Genomic DNA, 17,571 nt, shown 5'->3' on the forward strand with positions numbered 1-17,571 from the left:
CTCAGTAAGAAGTTCACCGCATACGAGGCCAACTATTCCTTTCTTGAGAGGAGTTGTTATGCATTAGCTTGGGCCACTCAAAAGTTGAGGCATTACTTGTTCAGTCACACTATCTACCTCATTTCCCGCTCCAACCCTCTGAAATATTTGTTTGGAAAACCTATGCCAACGGGCCGTATGGCAAAGTAGCAGATGATTCTTTCAGAGTTCGATATCATTTTCACTACGTAGAAGGCAATCAATGGTCAAGCTATAGCAGATCATTTGGTCGAGAATCCAAGGGAAAATGATTACCAACCATTTATACCTATTTTCCTGACGAGGAGATCTTATTTATTGGCGCATCAGAAGATATGAATGAGCAATACCCTAGGTGGAGGTTATTTATTGATCCCCCAATTTCGGATGGGCATCAAGTCATCCTGGTGGGAATCAAATATTTCACCAAATGGGTTGAAACAGCATCTTACAAGAGTGTGACCATGAAAATAGTATCCGATTTTCTGAGGGATCACATTATCTGTCGTTTTGGGGTGCCAAAGATGCTGATCACTGACAATGCCAGAAATCTCAATAATGATATGATAGATAGATTATGCAAACAATTCAAGATCAAACACTGGAATTCGACTATCTATAGGCCTCAAATGAACGGAGTGGTAGAAGCCGCGAACAAAAATTTGAAGAAAATCATTCACAAAATGACAAAAAGACACCGAAATTGGCATGAGAAACTGCCGTATGCATTAATGGCTTATCGGACTGTAATAAGAACTTCTATTGGGGCAATGCCTTATTCTCTCATGCATGGTATGGAAGCAGCATTACCCGTGGAGGTTGAGATCCCCTCTTTGCGCATCTTAATGAAAATTTAGTTGGAGAAAACTGAATGGATTAAACAACGACACGAGCAACTATCTTTGATTGATGAAAAATGGTTAAATGCTGTTTGCTACGAACAGTGCTATCAAAGGTGAATGGCCCGTGCTTACAATAAAAAAGTCAAATCTCGCATATTTTAAGAAGGGGACAAAATCTTGAAACGAATTCTTTTCATTTAAGACGAAGCTAAAGGAAAATTTGCTCCAAATTGGCAAGGACCTTTCATTGTCTAAAAGGTATTGCCTGGAGGAGCACTGATTCTCATAGATATTGATGGACAGATTTTTCCTCAACCAATTAATTCGGACATGTGCAAGAAGTTTTTTATCTGATTATGTGAATTTTTCTTTTGAAATATGGTCTAAGGTGAACTAAAAGGCAGGCCTTCTTCTTTTCCCTTTGAACATTTTATCCCTAGTTCTCCTCTTTGAATCTCCAGAATAATCTACTCCTTCATTTGATAGCTTCCTAAATATCGCAAACCCCACACTAGGCCAAATTTTATCTTTCATATGTAAAAAAAAAAAAGCCAAAAGCCAAACTGGGACAATTTTTTAGTTTTAATAGCCCTAAATTGGGGCAAGAAGTTATAAGATGCAGTTTTAGGATTTTTGAAACCCTTTAAAATTTGCTTGTGAGCCTCCTTCACAGTTCTTAACACCACACCTGACCCAATTACAAAAATCATAAAGTCCCGGTCTCCATCTTAGTAGTATTTTTAATGAAAATTGCTTAATCAAATGGCAAATGATGTTAACACACCTTCACCAATTTTGCAAGGAAAGGATTGTCACACTGATGCCATTAATCTTGAAACATATTTCTGAATCGATAAAGGTTGCTGTTAAATTTGTTCAATAGGTGAAAATCTGAAAGGGCGCCTTCTAAAAAAAAGAGAAGAAAATAAAGCTTGAAAAAAATTAAGAAAAATGAAAATTAAGAAAAAAAAGAAGAAGAAAAAGAAAACAAAAAAGAGAAAGGAAAAAAAACAAAAGCAAAAGAAAAATAAATGGGCGGGGACAATCTTAGTGAAAATCCGAAAGGGCGCTAAAGTAGGGTTTGGAATCACTGACCGAGTCGAAAATGAAAAATTGAGGGTCGACTGTTAAGAAATTGGTGACTATGTTCGTTTGGGATTATTCTTGTATTGAGGCTCTTTGGCAGCACTAAATATTCAAGAATACGATATCCAAAGAAGTCAAATGTGACGTTTTCTCATCTAAAAGGGCCATTCAAATTTGTCTTCAAGTTGTTCTGTAAAACTTAATAAGAATCATTTTTCTCGTTGAAAAATTATTTTACTCTATTTTGGAGTCTTTGCATGAAATAATTTTATCTAAAATTTTTATTTGTTTTCTTTTAATTCGACCAAGAAACAATCCCTGTAATTTATCATATTTGGTGCATAAACATATTTCTTATGATCTAAGCACAGTCGACCGAGCATAGATACTAGCAGGTCGAAGAAGGATTATACAAGATTTTCGAATCAAACAGTTAATTGATATCAAAAGACTCATGTTTCTCAAGACTTTAGGGACCGCATGGTGTAGGCAATATATTTCGTCACAATTATTTTATTCTCTTTTGCAGGATTGAACTACATACGTTTCTTGAAGGAACAAGAAATTAGCAATTATTCAGTCAAGTCTGACCTACACTGGAGCAATTTTATTGCAAAGGTGATATCTGATTCAATAAGTAAATTCAATATTTGTTTAGAAAAATAACAAAAATCATTTCACACCTTTTTATTCAAACACAATCTTCATGTAAAGTTTATTTTGTTGGAATTAGGTTTTATCCTGTGTTTTCAGACTCGGACCGGACCGGCCGGTCGAACCGATCGAACCGGGAACCTGTCAGGCATCCGGTCCGAGTTAGTTAAAAAACTCGGGTATTAAAAACTCGGTCAAACCCGGTGGTGAACCAGATAATTTTGATCAACCCTGGTTTTTTTTGCCCTTTTTTTTGCTTTTTTTCAGTCAAAAGTTTGACTGACCAACTAAAAATAGTTAAAAAATGACTGAAAAAATAGGACAAAATTAAAAAAACTTGGGTCAGCTACTTTGCTTCTCATTTCGTAGTTTTCTTCCTTTCCTCTTCAGCTCCGATAACCCTAAATCTAAAAGCCTCCACCGTTGTCACTTGAAAAAGTAGGAATTGGCTTCACTAACCCAATCAGCAAAGGACGCATTGAAAGCTGTTGAGGAATCTGTGAGACGAGAGTTCGCTGCTGCAGAATCTATGAAAAGTCGCCTTAATGCATCATCACAATCTTCTACAAGAGGTGTTGCAGAACAGCCCTCAGATGCTTGCCAGAACAGAGCAAAGAAAGTTATTACGATCCAGGACAAGGATGGACCCAAGCAATTTAGAGTTTTCGTGGATGATAAATTTGAGAGACTCTTCAAGATGTATGCCGACAAGGTCAAGCTTGATTTGCAGAATCTAGTTTTTTGTTTTGATGGAGTAAAATTAGTCCTACCGCAACCCCTACTGGGCTTGAAAATTGAAATGGAGGAGAATGACATCATCGAGGTGCATGTGAAAAGAAAATGATGTAGAGTGGTGGCAGACTGACTTCGGTGTGCAAGACCTTTTTGCTTTATGGAACTTTCCTTTTGTCTGCAACTATATAGTAAAGAATTTCTGTTAGGAAATGACTGAAATCTTAGGGAAAATGAACTTGAAATTGTTACCTTATTTGGATTGTTGTTAGTCAGGGATTAAACATGTATGAGATTTCTATTTTATAAATTTTGTGAGTTTGGATGAATTTGGTGATTTGTTTGATGAATTGGATATAAATTTAGATGATTGGATTTATAGTTATATTTTGTAAATTTGATTTGCAGGAATATATATATATATGACGTCATCCGGTTCGACCCCCCTATCTATTCCGGTCGAACCCATTGACCCCTGACCCCTGAGTTCAGCCGAGTCGACTCTCGGTCCGAGTCTAAAAACATAGGTTTTATCCCATCGACCCTTTATTTTATTGGATTTAGGTTTTATCCCACCAATCGTATCGAGTTTGGATTTTATCCCATCGAACGGTTATTTTGTCAGAATTGAGTTTTATCCTACCGATCCTTTATTTTGTTGGGTTTGGATTTTATCCCACTATACCGTATCGGACTTGGATTTTATCCCATTGAACATTTATTTTGTCGGGTTTGAATTTTATCCTACCGACCCTTTATTTTGTTGGGTTTGGTTTTATCCCACCAATCATATTGGGTTTGGATTTTATCCCACAGAATGTTTATTTTATCGAATTTGGATTTTATCCCACTAACCATTTATTTTGTTGGGTTTGGATTTTATCCCATCAACTTTATCAGGTTTAAGTTTTATCTCACCGAACGTTTATTTTGTCGGGATTGGGTTTTATCCCACTGACCCTTTATTTTGTTGGGTTTGAGTTTTATCCCACCAACCGTATCGGATTTGAATTTTATCTCACCGAATGTTTATTTTGTCAGGTTTGGATTTTATCGCACCGACCCTTTATTTTGTTGGATTTGGGTTTTATCCTACCAACCGTATCGGATTTGGGTTTTATCCTACTGAACGTTTATTTTGTCAGGTTTGGGTTTTATCCTACCAAACGTTTATTTTATTGAGTTTGGATTTTATTCCACCAACCCTTTATTTTGTTGGTTTGGGTTTTATTTCTCCAACCATATCGGGTTTGAATTTTATTCCACCGAACATTTATTTTGTCGGGTTTGAGTTTTATCCCATCGATCCTTTATTTTGTTGGGTTTGGGTTTTATTCCACCAACCGTATCGGGTTTGGATTTTATCCCACCGAACGTTTATTTTGTCAGGTTTGGGTTTTATCCCACTGAACCTTTATTTTGTTATATTTGAGTTTTTATCCCACCAACCATATCGGATTCGGGTTATATCCCACCGACCGTTTATTTTGTTAGATTTGGGTTATCCTGCCACTCCTTTTATTTTCTAGGTTTAAGTTTTCTAACTCATTAAGTTTTGCTAGCTGTTTCGATTATAGTTGAGTCAGACAAGTGAGTAATTTGGTGTCTACATCTCTGTCTCGAATTTCTTCGAAACCCAGACAAAGAGAAGTAAGATGTAGACAACAAAATTTTATTATTTTATTTTTCATTTTATTTTTATTTTTTTTGTTCAGTTTTAGTTAAAATTTATTTTATTTTGTTCATCTCTATTTCTTAAGAAAAATCATTTTAGAAAAATCGGGAAAAGAAAGAAAGAAAAGTAGAAAAAAAAAAGAAAAGAAAAAAAATTTTAAATCAAAATCAAAATTAGTTTAAAAAATGAAAAAAAAGAGGTTTCACGCGCGCCATCCTTCTCCATGGCTTCAGGTACGAAGCCATGGACGATCAAGGACGAATTTTGCAACGGCCATTTTGGGAACCCATTCCACTCATTTTTGTTGTTTTCTTTTTCTCCCTAATCCTTTGCCACCTCACCCTCTTGATTTCTACTAGAAAAATCTAGAAGCCTAGCAAATCTAATGGTTCATATTTGCCAGAAAGATGCAGCAAATCTACACCTTAGATGCTAGGGTTGGGGGGAGTTTTTTGTTTGGTATAAAAACAAAAGAAAGGCTAAAAAACATGGCATGAACAAGAAAGAAAAGAGAGAGCGGCAGGGAAAAGAAAAACCAAGGGAAAAAAGAGAAAAGAGAAAAAAGAATAAGAAAATTTTTACAGAAAATGGTGAAACAGGCTGATCATTCAGCCACTTTGGGGAACGATTTTCTCTTTGGTTGCGAGTTATTTTGAGGATTTTTTTTTGTTTCTGCACTCTTTCTAGTTGTAGAGGAGTAGTTCTTTTTCAAAAAATTTTCGGTAAAAACACCATTATAGCCTTCAAATTTGAGGCTACAGTCCCCAAGTTCGCGTTTCTTCATCAGAACCTACAACTTATCTCCTTCCATTTTCTGGTGGACTTCGCTCATCCTCTTACGAGTTCCTACTGAGGTTTCGACTCCAAAGGCAGCAAACGGGTAACTCTAAACCCTCATCTTGTTCATTTCAATTCCTATGCGAAATCAAATCTTCTAAATCTGAGCATTGGATTCTTGCTTATTTGCTTAGTTTGATACCTTGGCTATGCAGGCTATGTTTTTTTTCGGTTTAATCTTTGCCTTTTGTTGCGAAAAGGGAGGGCAAGACATGTGAATGATTTGACTAGTGTTAGGTTTCCTTTAGTTGAGCAATTTTGTTGCTTTTCGATCTTTCTTCTGGTTCCTAGAATCTACTTTCTTCAACTGAAGTTGGGGAACCTTGTTAATGTTTTGGATGATTTTGCTAATAGTTTTTTGGAAAAGACTCTGACTTGAATTGTTCCCTAGAATAAGGTCTTGATTGCCTTCCTTTTCATGATGCAATATGCGTGTGAATGTTGGCTGGTTAAATGAACTTCCATAGCAAACCCAGAAAGTTGCAGAAGGAAGACAGCTCCTTCGAATCAATCTGCATGGAAATCTGGAATTTTTCATTTTGACCCCTCAACTTTTGCCTAATTTCACTATGGCCCAAAAACTTCTGCAAATGAACCGTTTTGATCCGTTTTAAGTTTTAATCATCTTGTGCATATTTTATTCATGTTTTTGGATAGATTAATTTTGTACTTTAGGGTATGATTAGGGTTTAATATTTTTAGTTGATTTAATATTTGTTGGGTTTTGTAAGAAAGCTAGTTTTTGGGTTTAGGTTTATTTTGTTTGGATTTAGGGAATGGGTCATTGGTTTATTTTGATTGAATTTTGGCTGGGCTTTAGATAATGGGTCGTTAGTGATTTTGGTTGGATTTCGATTGGGTTTGGATACCAAAACCCATGCATTTTTCGATTGGGTTTGAGTAACAAAAGATGGGGCTGGACTATTTGTTTTCTTTGAACTTTCGGTTGGACTAAGTGGCTTCTGGCCTAAGAAAATAAAAGAATGGCCCGTTGGTTAGGAAAACCTGATCCAAAAATTGTAACTTAGTCCATTTACTTTTGAATAATCTTATTGTGACCCTAAAAACTTTGGATTTCTTTCAATCAGGTCCTTAATTTAATTACAATTTGGTCCTTAAACTTTATTTTTCTTTAACTGTGATCCCTAATCTTTGTAATAATTTGACCCCAAAACTTTCTTAATTTTGCAATTAGGTCCTTGATAGTTTTGATTTCTTAAATACAAGTTGTTTATCTTCTTTAATTATTAATTATACTTCATTTAAATGCTTGATTTGATAGATTTCATGATTATTTCCATTTCTTTATAATTAAATTGATGCATTGATTATTTTGTTGATTTTGGAGAACAAATAGGACAAATTTCACCCCATTTAACCACAACTTCAAGAGAGATAACTTCTTTTATTATTTTAAGTTCTTTTATGTGCTCCAATGTGTTTTTATATGTAATTGCATGTCCTGAGTGCTTTTTTTTTAATTCTCATTTTATTCATTTTAAATTTCATTTATTTTATTTAATATTGATGATTATTTGAGAGGCATTTAAATGCCAAATTGTAATAGATAGATGCTCAAGACATGTATTTAGCTAGCCTATGTAATAGATACGTTTTAATTTTTGTTAAAAATGTATTTAGTTAGATATATGTAATAGTTAGGTTATTATTTTTAAAATTCCCCCTAGATTGTAATTAGGATCCCGAATGTAATAGCTAGACTTTTATTTGCATTTATTTGCTTGTGTGCTTGCATGCTTGTGTGCTTACGTGTTTATTCGATTTCACTAGGGTTTTGCATCTGGAAATTATGCATAGGTGTTACGTGTTCTATGTACATTATGTGTTTACTCGCTTTAATTATATTTTATATGATTTATTTAGTTATAATAAATGCATGAGGTCATCACACTAGTCCAACGCTAGTTGTGACCTTTCTCTCCGATTTCTCATTAGTCCAACACTAGTGAAGACTTGTAGAAATGAGTTAGTCCAATGCTAGAGCCCTTTAGGCCGTTTTCGCGCTAGAATTCATACTTTACTTGACATTTATTGCATTTCATGCAACTTTTCACTTTTAGAATCCTTTTCCTCATTTGGCATGATATTTCCTTTATATTATCTCCCTTCTCCCTGTGTGCGCAAAACATGATAATTAGACTTGCATTACATTTAGGAAAATTAGAAGTAGGTTAGTTCATTTGCTTGATTAGGTTAGGAAAGTCACCCTTCAAATATGGGAAATGAATGAGTGTGGTTTCTTAGTCTTAGTACGCTCTCATTCTCTCTATAAAAAGGAAAATTGAAATCACAAATCTTAGTCCCCCATACCCGTTATGTTGCATTCTTCTCTTTTAGGTCACGTATATTTATCTATTATAAATTTTCTTTTCTTTGAATCTCATTTTTGTATATTCGTGACCTCTTCTATGAATCATTTTGGGCATCACAATTAATGTGATTTGGACCAATTAAACTTTGAACAGATATTTCGACCCTCTCGATATCCATTAGATCTAGATTTGCATCCATGTAGAAACATCTAAATGTGATAAGTTTTATAAGTTAGATTAAGAAAATTTTCGACTAAATCACGCAACTAGCCTTGACTAAATTGAAAGTATGCCTTAGATCAAATCTTTGCCTTCCCTTTCTTCAACCGTGATTCCCGAACTCTTTTCTCTTATTTTTTGAAAATTTGGAGTCGTCTAAAAAGTATTTTGTTCATTTTTTATTTAAAAAACATATTTTGGGTGATTTGGTATACCTTAACTCAATACCAAGTGGCGACTCTTATTTTTTCTTAAAAACCCTTTTTAGATTATTATTTTAGGTCTAAACCGTCGCACATTTTAAGTCCCATTTTAGGCCCTTCCTTTTTCTTTATTTATTCTCTAAAATAAAAAAATCATTTTTCAAATCAAAAATTCATTTTTCTAGCACCTAAAAACTTAGATTTTATTATTTTTCAAAAAATGGGGCGCATCACCTTAAGTTTCTTTATGTTTGATACATTAATGTGAATTTAGTACTTATTATTATTATTATCAATTAAATTGGTGCCATGATACTTTTATTCATTTTGAGTATAAATAGAGCAATTTGACTCTATTTAATCACCACTTCACAAGGGAGGTATGTGAGAACCCGTAAAACCCTCATTATTTTCCTAGGGTTTATTTCCCCTTAATTGCATGTTTTCTGCATTTTCTGGCTTAGACATATTTTCTTAGTGGATTTTATGAGCAGTTATAGTTTTAAGATGATTTTTCTAGCATTGGTGAAGTTTTTATTTTATTGGGAATTTTTCTGGTTTAATAGGATCTTGATGTTGGGGGCTTGTATGATGAATTGTAATGGTTGGAAATGACTCTAGTGGGTGTGAATTGTTATTAAATGCAACCAATTTTGGAATTGGAATGAAATGTGCAAAGTTAGGGTTCATGAACCCCTATTCTGTCCGAAAATTTAGGTCATAGCTAGAGGCCGATTTGGACTTTTCTCAAAACATGAAAGTTGTAGGTATTGATGAGTTTAGTGTGCCTACAAAATTTCAGGGCAATTGGACGAGTGTAGAGTGAGTTATGCCGTTTTTACTGTTGCTGTTTTTGGTGCACAGAATGTCCGAACTGCGATAGAAATTGCCTGTTTTGACTGGAATTGGTTTGGATTTTGAAGTTGGTGTCTTCTGATGAAATGTACCTGAATGTCTTAGCTAACATATGCCTTTGGAATTTCGGCATTTGGACTTGTATGGACTGAGATATACCGATTACAGTTTTCTGCGTTTTGCAAACCTGTTTTGGGAATTCTGGTATAGTATTTCGTATATTTGACCTAGTTGTGTTAGGAACTGGATTGAGTGACCTTCTACATTGTTGTAGTTCTGTTTCTTGGCTTCGAAATGGTGGGTCTTACACCCCCATCCGATAATTGTAGTGAGAGTTGTGCCATTACCGCATTATGAGGTCAAATCCGGTTTTCATATCAAGGCCTTAGTTAAAGCCCTTTCTTAATTTCTGGTTTCCTCTATTGTTTGTAAATGTTTATGGAACCTTATTGGGGTCATGTTTGGCCTTGGTTTATGACTCGTTATCGAGTCTCATTGTATTTGTTTGCATGTTTTTAGGGCGTGACGGTGGTGCACAACGTTCTTTTGACTAAAGTGTTTGAAACCACATTGTGCTAGCTTGGTGAGTGTACTACTCACTTATGTGCTATTACATGGCTTTGATCTTTGTACTTGAGATGTTGAATGTTGATTGATCCAGGTGAGAGTGTACTTTATCACTTTCACATATTGTTCCGCATGTTATTGGAAAGTTATATGAAATGTTATATGAAATGAAATACATGACTTCAAATATTATCCATGAGCTCAACCCCATTGGTTATTGATTGAATCGAGCCGGCGAGGGCTTGGTCGTGCCAATTAATGTGCCTTGGGGCAACATCATAGGGAATCTTGTAGTATGAGAGACTCTTGATTCCGGTTTACTCGAGTAATACCACAATGCAAGTGTTTGGATTTCGGGCCCGGTTGAGGAATGTTAGGAGGAAGGGAATGGAAGTTAAGAGGAGTCTACGGTTGGTTACCTTTCAGACATTGACGGAGAGTCAATGAGACCTGATCAAGAATTCAAACGAGGAAAAGGGCTCTTGAGAGCCACCCGTATCCTTTTATCCTCATTATTAATGTGTGGCTTTATTTATTTTGGTAAATTGGACTGTTAAGCTTGATGTATCCATGAACTTGGTTGCTTGAGTTGTATTCTCACTGGGCAATTAGCTCACCCCGTTCCTTTTGTTTTCCTTACAGGAATATGACTCTTTTGGAATGAATTTTGATAAATGGTTGCCAAATGAACTAGATGAATGACTCTTTTGTATTGTATATAAAATGGGACCCTAAATGTATCATTAGGGCCGTTTTCACTTTTGTTTTGGCAAACCATATATGTAGCGACTTTTGTATCACTTTTAAATGTCATTTTTGGTTTGTAAAGGCTAAATGTTATGTGGTTTATGTAATTCGATGTTTGGTTGGGTTCGGACGAGTCGGTTACTATTCATGGCCGACTCCGGATTTCATTTTCTTTTATTTTGGGTTATTTTGCCCTTTTGCCTTATTTGCGCGCGTTATAAGTTCCGGAACGTGAAAGATCGCTCTATACTGCACCGTTAGTCCTGACGAGAGCTGGGCAGGCAGTCCGCTAACCTCTTTGGTTCGCCTTAGGGGTAAGTGGGGCTGTCACAAGGTACCCATATTATCATTTAAATTTTAATTACATACTCTTATGTACTCCTACGTGCTTCTATGTGTTTATATATTTTTACATGTTTTCTTATTTATTTGATTCAAATGTTCATTCAAAATTTTTTATGTTTGTTTAGTTAATTGTATAATTATTTGGGAGGTATTTAGATATCTCAAGATGTAATAGATAGGTAATATTTTTGCAAAAAAATTGTAATTAGATAAACCAATTTAATAAATAGGATAGGTAGGTTTATTTTATCATATTTTCCCATTTTAGATTGTAATTAGGTCCTCTATTATAATAGATAGAATAGATATGTTTATTTTATTATATTTCCCCATTTCAGATTGTAATTAGACTCCCCGTTGTAATAGATAGGTTTTGTATGTTTATATGACTTATGTGTTTATATGTTTTATCCGCTTTCCTTAGGATTTTTGCACCTAAATATTATGCTTATGTGTTACGTGCGATGTGCTCTTATGTGCTTATTTGTTTTAATTTATGTTTTATTTATTTTACTATGTATTAAGAATACATGACGTCATCACACTAGTCCAACGCTAGTTGTAGTTTCTCCCTCCACTTACTTGTTAGTCCAACACTAGTAAGGACTTCTAGAAATGGGTTAGTCCAATGTTAGACCTTTAGGTCGTTCATGCATTAGATTCATCTTTTGTGTGACATTCATTATATTTTTATGCAAACTTTTATTTTAGGATCTTTTCTCATCTGCATGATATTTCCTATTGTATTATCCCCTACCCTCTATATGTGTTAATCATATAATCATTTAGGATTGCATCTCATTTAAGAAATTGTAAAATGAATTAGTTCATTTGCTTGTCTAGATTAGGAGAATTACTCTTTGAACATGCGAAATGGGCGATTATAACTTTTTAATTTAAATACCCCATCAATCCCTGTATAAGAAAATTATATCATGAGTTTTTACCTCCCGTTCCCATTATATTGCATCCCTTTTTCCTTGATCACTTATATTTATATATAATTTAATTCTCTTTTCTTTTCAATTTCATTTTTGCATACTTGTGACCCTTTCAAGGGATTATTTTGGTCTTCACGATTAATGCGATTGATATCAATTAAACCCTGGAATGGACATTTTGTCCCTTCGATATTGTCTATAAATTTAGATTTGCATCCATGTAGGAAACATCCAAACGTGATAAATTGAAGGGTTAGATTAAGAAAATTTTTGACTAAATCTCGCAACTAACTTAGACTAGGTTAAAAGGATGTCTTAGGTTTGAGTCAATAGAGCGTTTATCTTTCCTTTTTTCAATTGTAACTCTCGAACTCATTTTCTCTTGTCTTCAAAAACTTGGAGTTGTCGAAAAGGATTTTATTCTTATTTTTGTTAAGAAATATTTGTTGGGTGACTTGGTTCACCTAAATTCAATACCAAGTGGCGACTCCTATTTTCTTAAAAACCCTTTTTAGACTAAATTTTGGGCTCAAACTGTCACATTCTTTAAAGTACCGTTTTAGACCCCTTTTCACTTATTTTTAAATGAAAAACCACATATTTTGTAAATACTTTTTTTTATCACAAAAAATTGGGGCGCGACACACTCAACACTTGTGTTTTCACTCAAGTAGATAATTACTCTAATAGTTTCACGACAACTTTCTCGAGGTCCTTGTCACCTCCCTTAAAGAAATTAGAAGTTCCTTCAAGTGTTCAAGTTAACTCACCAACAATTATCTCACAAGTGCAGCTTGAATTTAAGACAAATGAAGGACTGAAAACAAGTGATAAACTGAGTTTTTAGAAGCCTAAAACACTGCAGGAATAATAAATTTGATGCTAGAAAAGACTCACAAGAATCGGCTGAAATATTCCCTAGAAAATAAACTCTACCCGATTAAAAATTGTTGCTGGAAATTAATTTGGCAGCAAGAATTTATTTAGACTGAATTAGGTGCAATTTGGTTCCTTTTCAAGTGAATTCGGGATTTAAGAATCTGTTTTGAAGTTCTCCAAACAGGTTTTGGATTTAATTTCCAAATCTGCCACGAAAGAAAAGCTAATCTGAATGTAACTAGGAAACTTGCTGGCGGCTGTTTTGTTGGAAACCAACCCCAATTGCTCTCTTCCTTCTTTTCTTGTTTCTTTCTCTTTCTTTTTGCAATCGGATACAAAAATTTTTCTTTTTCCAAAACAGTCCGCGCATAATCAACAAGATTCGAGATCAAGATTTTGGAAGGTGTGTTCAAGACTTGTCAAGAACTTCAAGATTTGATCTAAAATGTTCAAGAACTTTAATTTTAGTTCAAGAACTTGAAGAACATAATCAAGAAATTCAAGAATTGCAAGAAACTTGATCAAGAAACACAAGATAAACAAGATTCAAGCTTGCAAACCTCTTGGAGAAAATATCCAGCTTCGACACAAACAAGAAACAAGGTAGGAGCTACTTTTCTGCTTTTTTTTTTTTCTTTTTAACTTGAAATCCTAACTAACAAAGAGACAATAAACGACACAAGATTTAGCAACAAGAAACGACACAAAAAAGGAAATTATTTGTGGATAGCAAAGAAATAACAAGAACCCTAATGACTCCAAGAAAGAAACCCTAGAACCTAGAAATTTTTTTTGGGGATGAATAGTAACCATTGGATGAACAGTAATGATGAACACTAATTGCTACAGTAACAATGAACAGTAACAAATTTTTTTTTTAAAGAAACCCTAGAAACAAATTGAAGAACAACAAATTGACTCAAACACAAAGAATAAAAGGATATAACCTGAATACCATCGACCTTGCTCTGATACTAACTGATACAATCTCTGTTGTATAACGAAACTCATGATCAATAAGTCCGGATTGTAATGGTGATATTTAAGCTTGATAGTGGAGAACCTACGAATCTAAATCCTGAGGTGCAAACTTCTTGACATTATCTCAACCCACAACCTAACGAGTCAGCGAACTAAGGTTTGGTAGAAAATTGCCACAAACAAGTGTGATTCATATTTAATAAGCCAAAACGAATACTTATAACTTTTCTAAGATGTTCAAAGGTAGCTACGAAGAGCCAAGAGACAAACTCTCACACAATTTTCTGGACTAAAACATTCTAACTTTATTAATGAAATAACGTTGCCTTTTTATATGCTACAAAGACGCAAATCCAAATCAAAATAGGAAAACCCTACAATCCCAAACTACTTTGAACTACCTAAATGACTAATCCTAAATCAACTAGGAGAAACTAATTTCGGCCTTATTGAACTTAAGCATTACCAACTAAAATACTTAATAAAACAATCAACTAAAGATGTGCATTCGGATTCACTTCAACCTTCACTTGAACTCGAACCATTGGATCGCATGCTCTCATTATTTTCTTTTTGAAAGTACTTCGTGGGATTGTCTTCTAGGCCAAGGGTAGAGATCTAACTTATTTTTCCCCATTAACAAAGGCAAAAGTGTGACGTGGCTATTTAAGAACCACAGGGTCCACAACTAGAGCCATGGACCAGGTTCATTTTAATTTTTGCCAGTCCGAAGAACTAGTGGGAAGGGGTGAACATGTCATTGAAAAATATTTTGCAAGCTGCCTATTGTCAATGGACTCAAGCATTAAAACTGAAGGAGTTCAGACTAAAAGCTCATTTCTAGGAATTGTTTCCAAAAAGGCCTTGTCCATTTGGTAACATCAGTTTATGCTAGCATTGTCCTTAATCTTTGGAGTCTAATGTGGCATTCATTTTAGTCGCAAACAACTTGTTTGATTCATTTAATAAAACAGATGTTATTAGGTGCTAATCTTGGATGCAGATGGAAGAATTATTGGGCAAAATTCTACAATGGTGCAAACATTGTTAGTGCTACATGTTGAACCTTTTTCTTGAATTGATCTTCTTTTACATGCAATGTAACATTGTCCCACCTCGATGCTCATCAAGATAGACTGTACTCTTCTCCTAACTTATTTAAAGATGCGTTTGGATTGATTCATTTGATTTTGATGAGATATTTAACATCAATGAGTTTGAAATTAGTGGATCTAGAATTCTTAGTTCATCCAAATTCATTGATTGGCTAAGAGTTGTTACATTACATAAGAATTTTATATTTTAGCAAAACATGAGGGGTAAAAATTGAATAATTGCAAAGTTCAAGGGTTGAAAATCAATTTTTCATTCTTCCTTTTCTTCTCCCGCCTTGAGTTTACATCCCTACCATTTTAGATCCACCACTTCACTTTCAGCAACTATTTTAGCAAATTAACAGTCAATAACTCCTTTTCCACTCAAACAAATTTTCATATATGTGTAGATTTTTGGGAAAATCGTTCAAAACATCCTTCACATTTTGCAAAATGACTTTTTTCGTCCTTCACTTTTAAAAGTGTACTTTTAGATCTCTTACAAATTTAAATTGATCAAATTTAGTCCCTATCTAAGTTTTCGATTAGTTTTTGGTCGGAATCCACCACGTGCCTTACACATGATCATTTTTGAAGAGCAAAATTATGAAATCAAAATTTACATAATCCAATCCATTGTCCCTTATATTTCACAAGATAATTTTTTTTATCCTTCACATTTCACAAAATGAATTGTTTCATCCTTCACATTTCACAAAATGAATTGCTTCATCCCTCACATTTTACAAAATAAAATTTTTCATTCCTCATTGATCATGTGTACGAATAACTTTTTTTAAAACTCATATATATATATATATATATCTATTTGATTTTACTTGAATAATATGAATAGCATGTAATATATCTCTATTTTGCCTAAATATACTGGTCAGGTGAAATTAAATAGATATATATATATAGGGTTTTAAAAAAAATTGTTAGTTTTTCATTCAAGTTCATTTCCTTTTACTCAAAAATTGAAAATAAAGAAGACATTTTATTGCACATATTATCAGGTATTTATACCGAATTAAATTTGGACAGAAAAATAAACAAAGGAAAAGTATGACAAAAGAAGTAAATGATTGACACTTTCAAATTTTAAAATAATCACAAGACAAGAAATTCAATTGTTGATCTTAAAGGTGGCGAGTAAAAACTTTGAAAAAACTGCAATTTGTTATCATGACTATAGAATTCGAATTAGGACTGATTAATTAGATGACCTTATTACACAACTCAATAAATGAATTATTAGTGAAAAAGGAAAAGTTACAAATATTGAATAGATTCACTTGGTGAAATTAAATAGATAGATATATATATATATATGGGTTTAAAACAAAATTGTTAGATTTAAACATATATATATATATATCTATTGAATAGCATGTGTATAACTACAATTAGTTTGTTTAGGTGAAATTAAATAGAGATATATTACTTGCTATTCATATTGTTCAGGTGAAATTAAATAGATATATACATAGATTTAAAAAAAAACTATTCGCACACATGTTCAATGAGGGATGAAAAAATTCATTTTATGAAATGTGAGGGATGAAAAAATTCATTTTGTGAAATATGAGGGACGAAACAATTCATTTTGTGAAATGTAAGGGATTATAGATCGGATTGTGTAAATTTTGATTTGACAATTTTGCCTCTAAAGAATGATCACATGCAAGCCACGTGATGAATTCCAGCAAAAAACTAGTGAAAAACTTAAGTAGGGACCAAATTTGATCCGTGTGAATTTGTAAGGAACGTAAAATTACACTTTTAAAAATGAGGGATGAAAAAATCATTTTACAAAATGTGAGGCTCTTTTTGAACGATTTTCCCAAGATTTTTTAACTATAGTGAGTTTCTCAACAAACTATTGTGATATCATATTTTTTTCTATAACTTTGACTAGCGGAGTAGCTAACATGGTTTGTTTGGATAGTGAACTTATCCCAAATAATATTTCGCTTGCATCATAAACACATTTTCCAACCCACCTTTTTATATTGCCAAGCACTTTTTTATCTCACATACATCACATCATAAAAAGTACCACAATAATTATTCCAAATAATACCATATCGACGATTGGCGGCAATTGGCAATTGCAGTCAACTCTTCAGTTTACACACATAAAAGAATGGATTCTTAAGTCAAGGAAATTTAAAATGGTTTTTGGGTGAATTTGAGATCCACTCATTTAAACTACAAAATTTGCAGGATTTCAACTCCAAATTCTTCTCAAATTATCCAAACAGTCAAAGGGATTTGGGTGAAGGATATGAAATCAAATTCACTTAAATTGTTGAATCCAAACACAAACACAACCTAGAGGATCATTCAAAGGCATCGCCGTTGTGTTTGCTTGCAGGAAATAGTTTGGGCTTGGGCTGCTATGTGTTTTTACCAATGTCTGTTTTAGGCAACAAGTTCTCCTTACAAGCTTGCAATCGCAGCTAAACTTATGTAATTCTTAACTCCACATTATTAATAACATCTTTCCTTTTTTTCAAAAAATAAAGAAATCATAGTCTGAATTGATGTTCACATGAAA

General features: G+C 33.7%; 1 protein-coding gene across 1 annotated transcript; it reads left to right on the forward strand.

Annotated features, from left to right (window-relative positions):
- The first annotated feature begins 353 nt into the window (after positions 1-353).
- LOC113750599 lies at positions 354-3,444 on the forward strand. Its single transcript, XM_027294560.1, has 3 exons — positions 354-810; positions 2,476-2,564; positions 3,043-3,444. Exons 1-3 carry the CDS (start codon positions 354-356, stop codon positions 3,442-3,444), a joined length of 948 nt encoding a protein of 315 aa, XP_027150361.1.
- The last annotated feature ends 14,127 nt before the right edge of the window (positions 3,445-17,571 follow it).

Source organism: Coffea eugenioides, chromosome 10 (assembly GCF_003713205.1).
Source record: "Coffea eugenioides isolate CCC68of chromosome 10, Ceug_1.0, whole genome shotgun sequence".
NCBI classification, from domain to species: domain Eukaryota; kingdom Viridiplantae; phylum Streptophyta; class Magnoliopsida; order Gentianales; family Rubiaceae; genus Coffea; species Coffea eugenioides.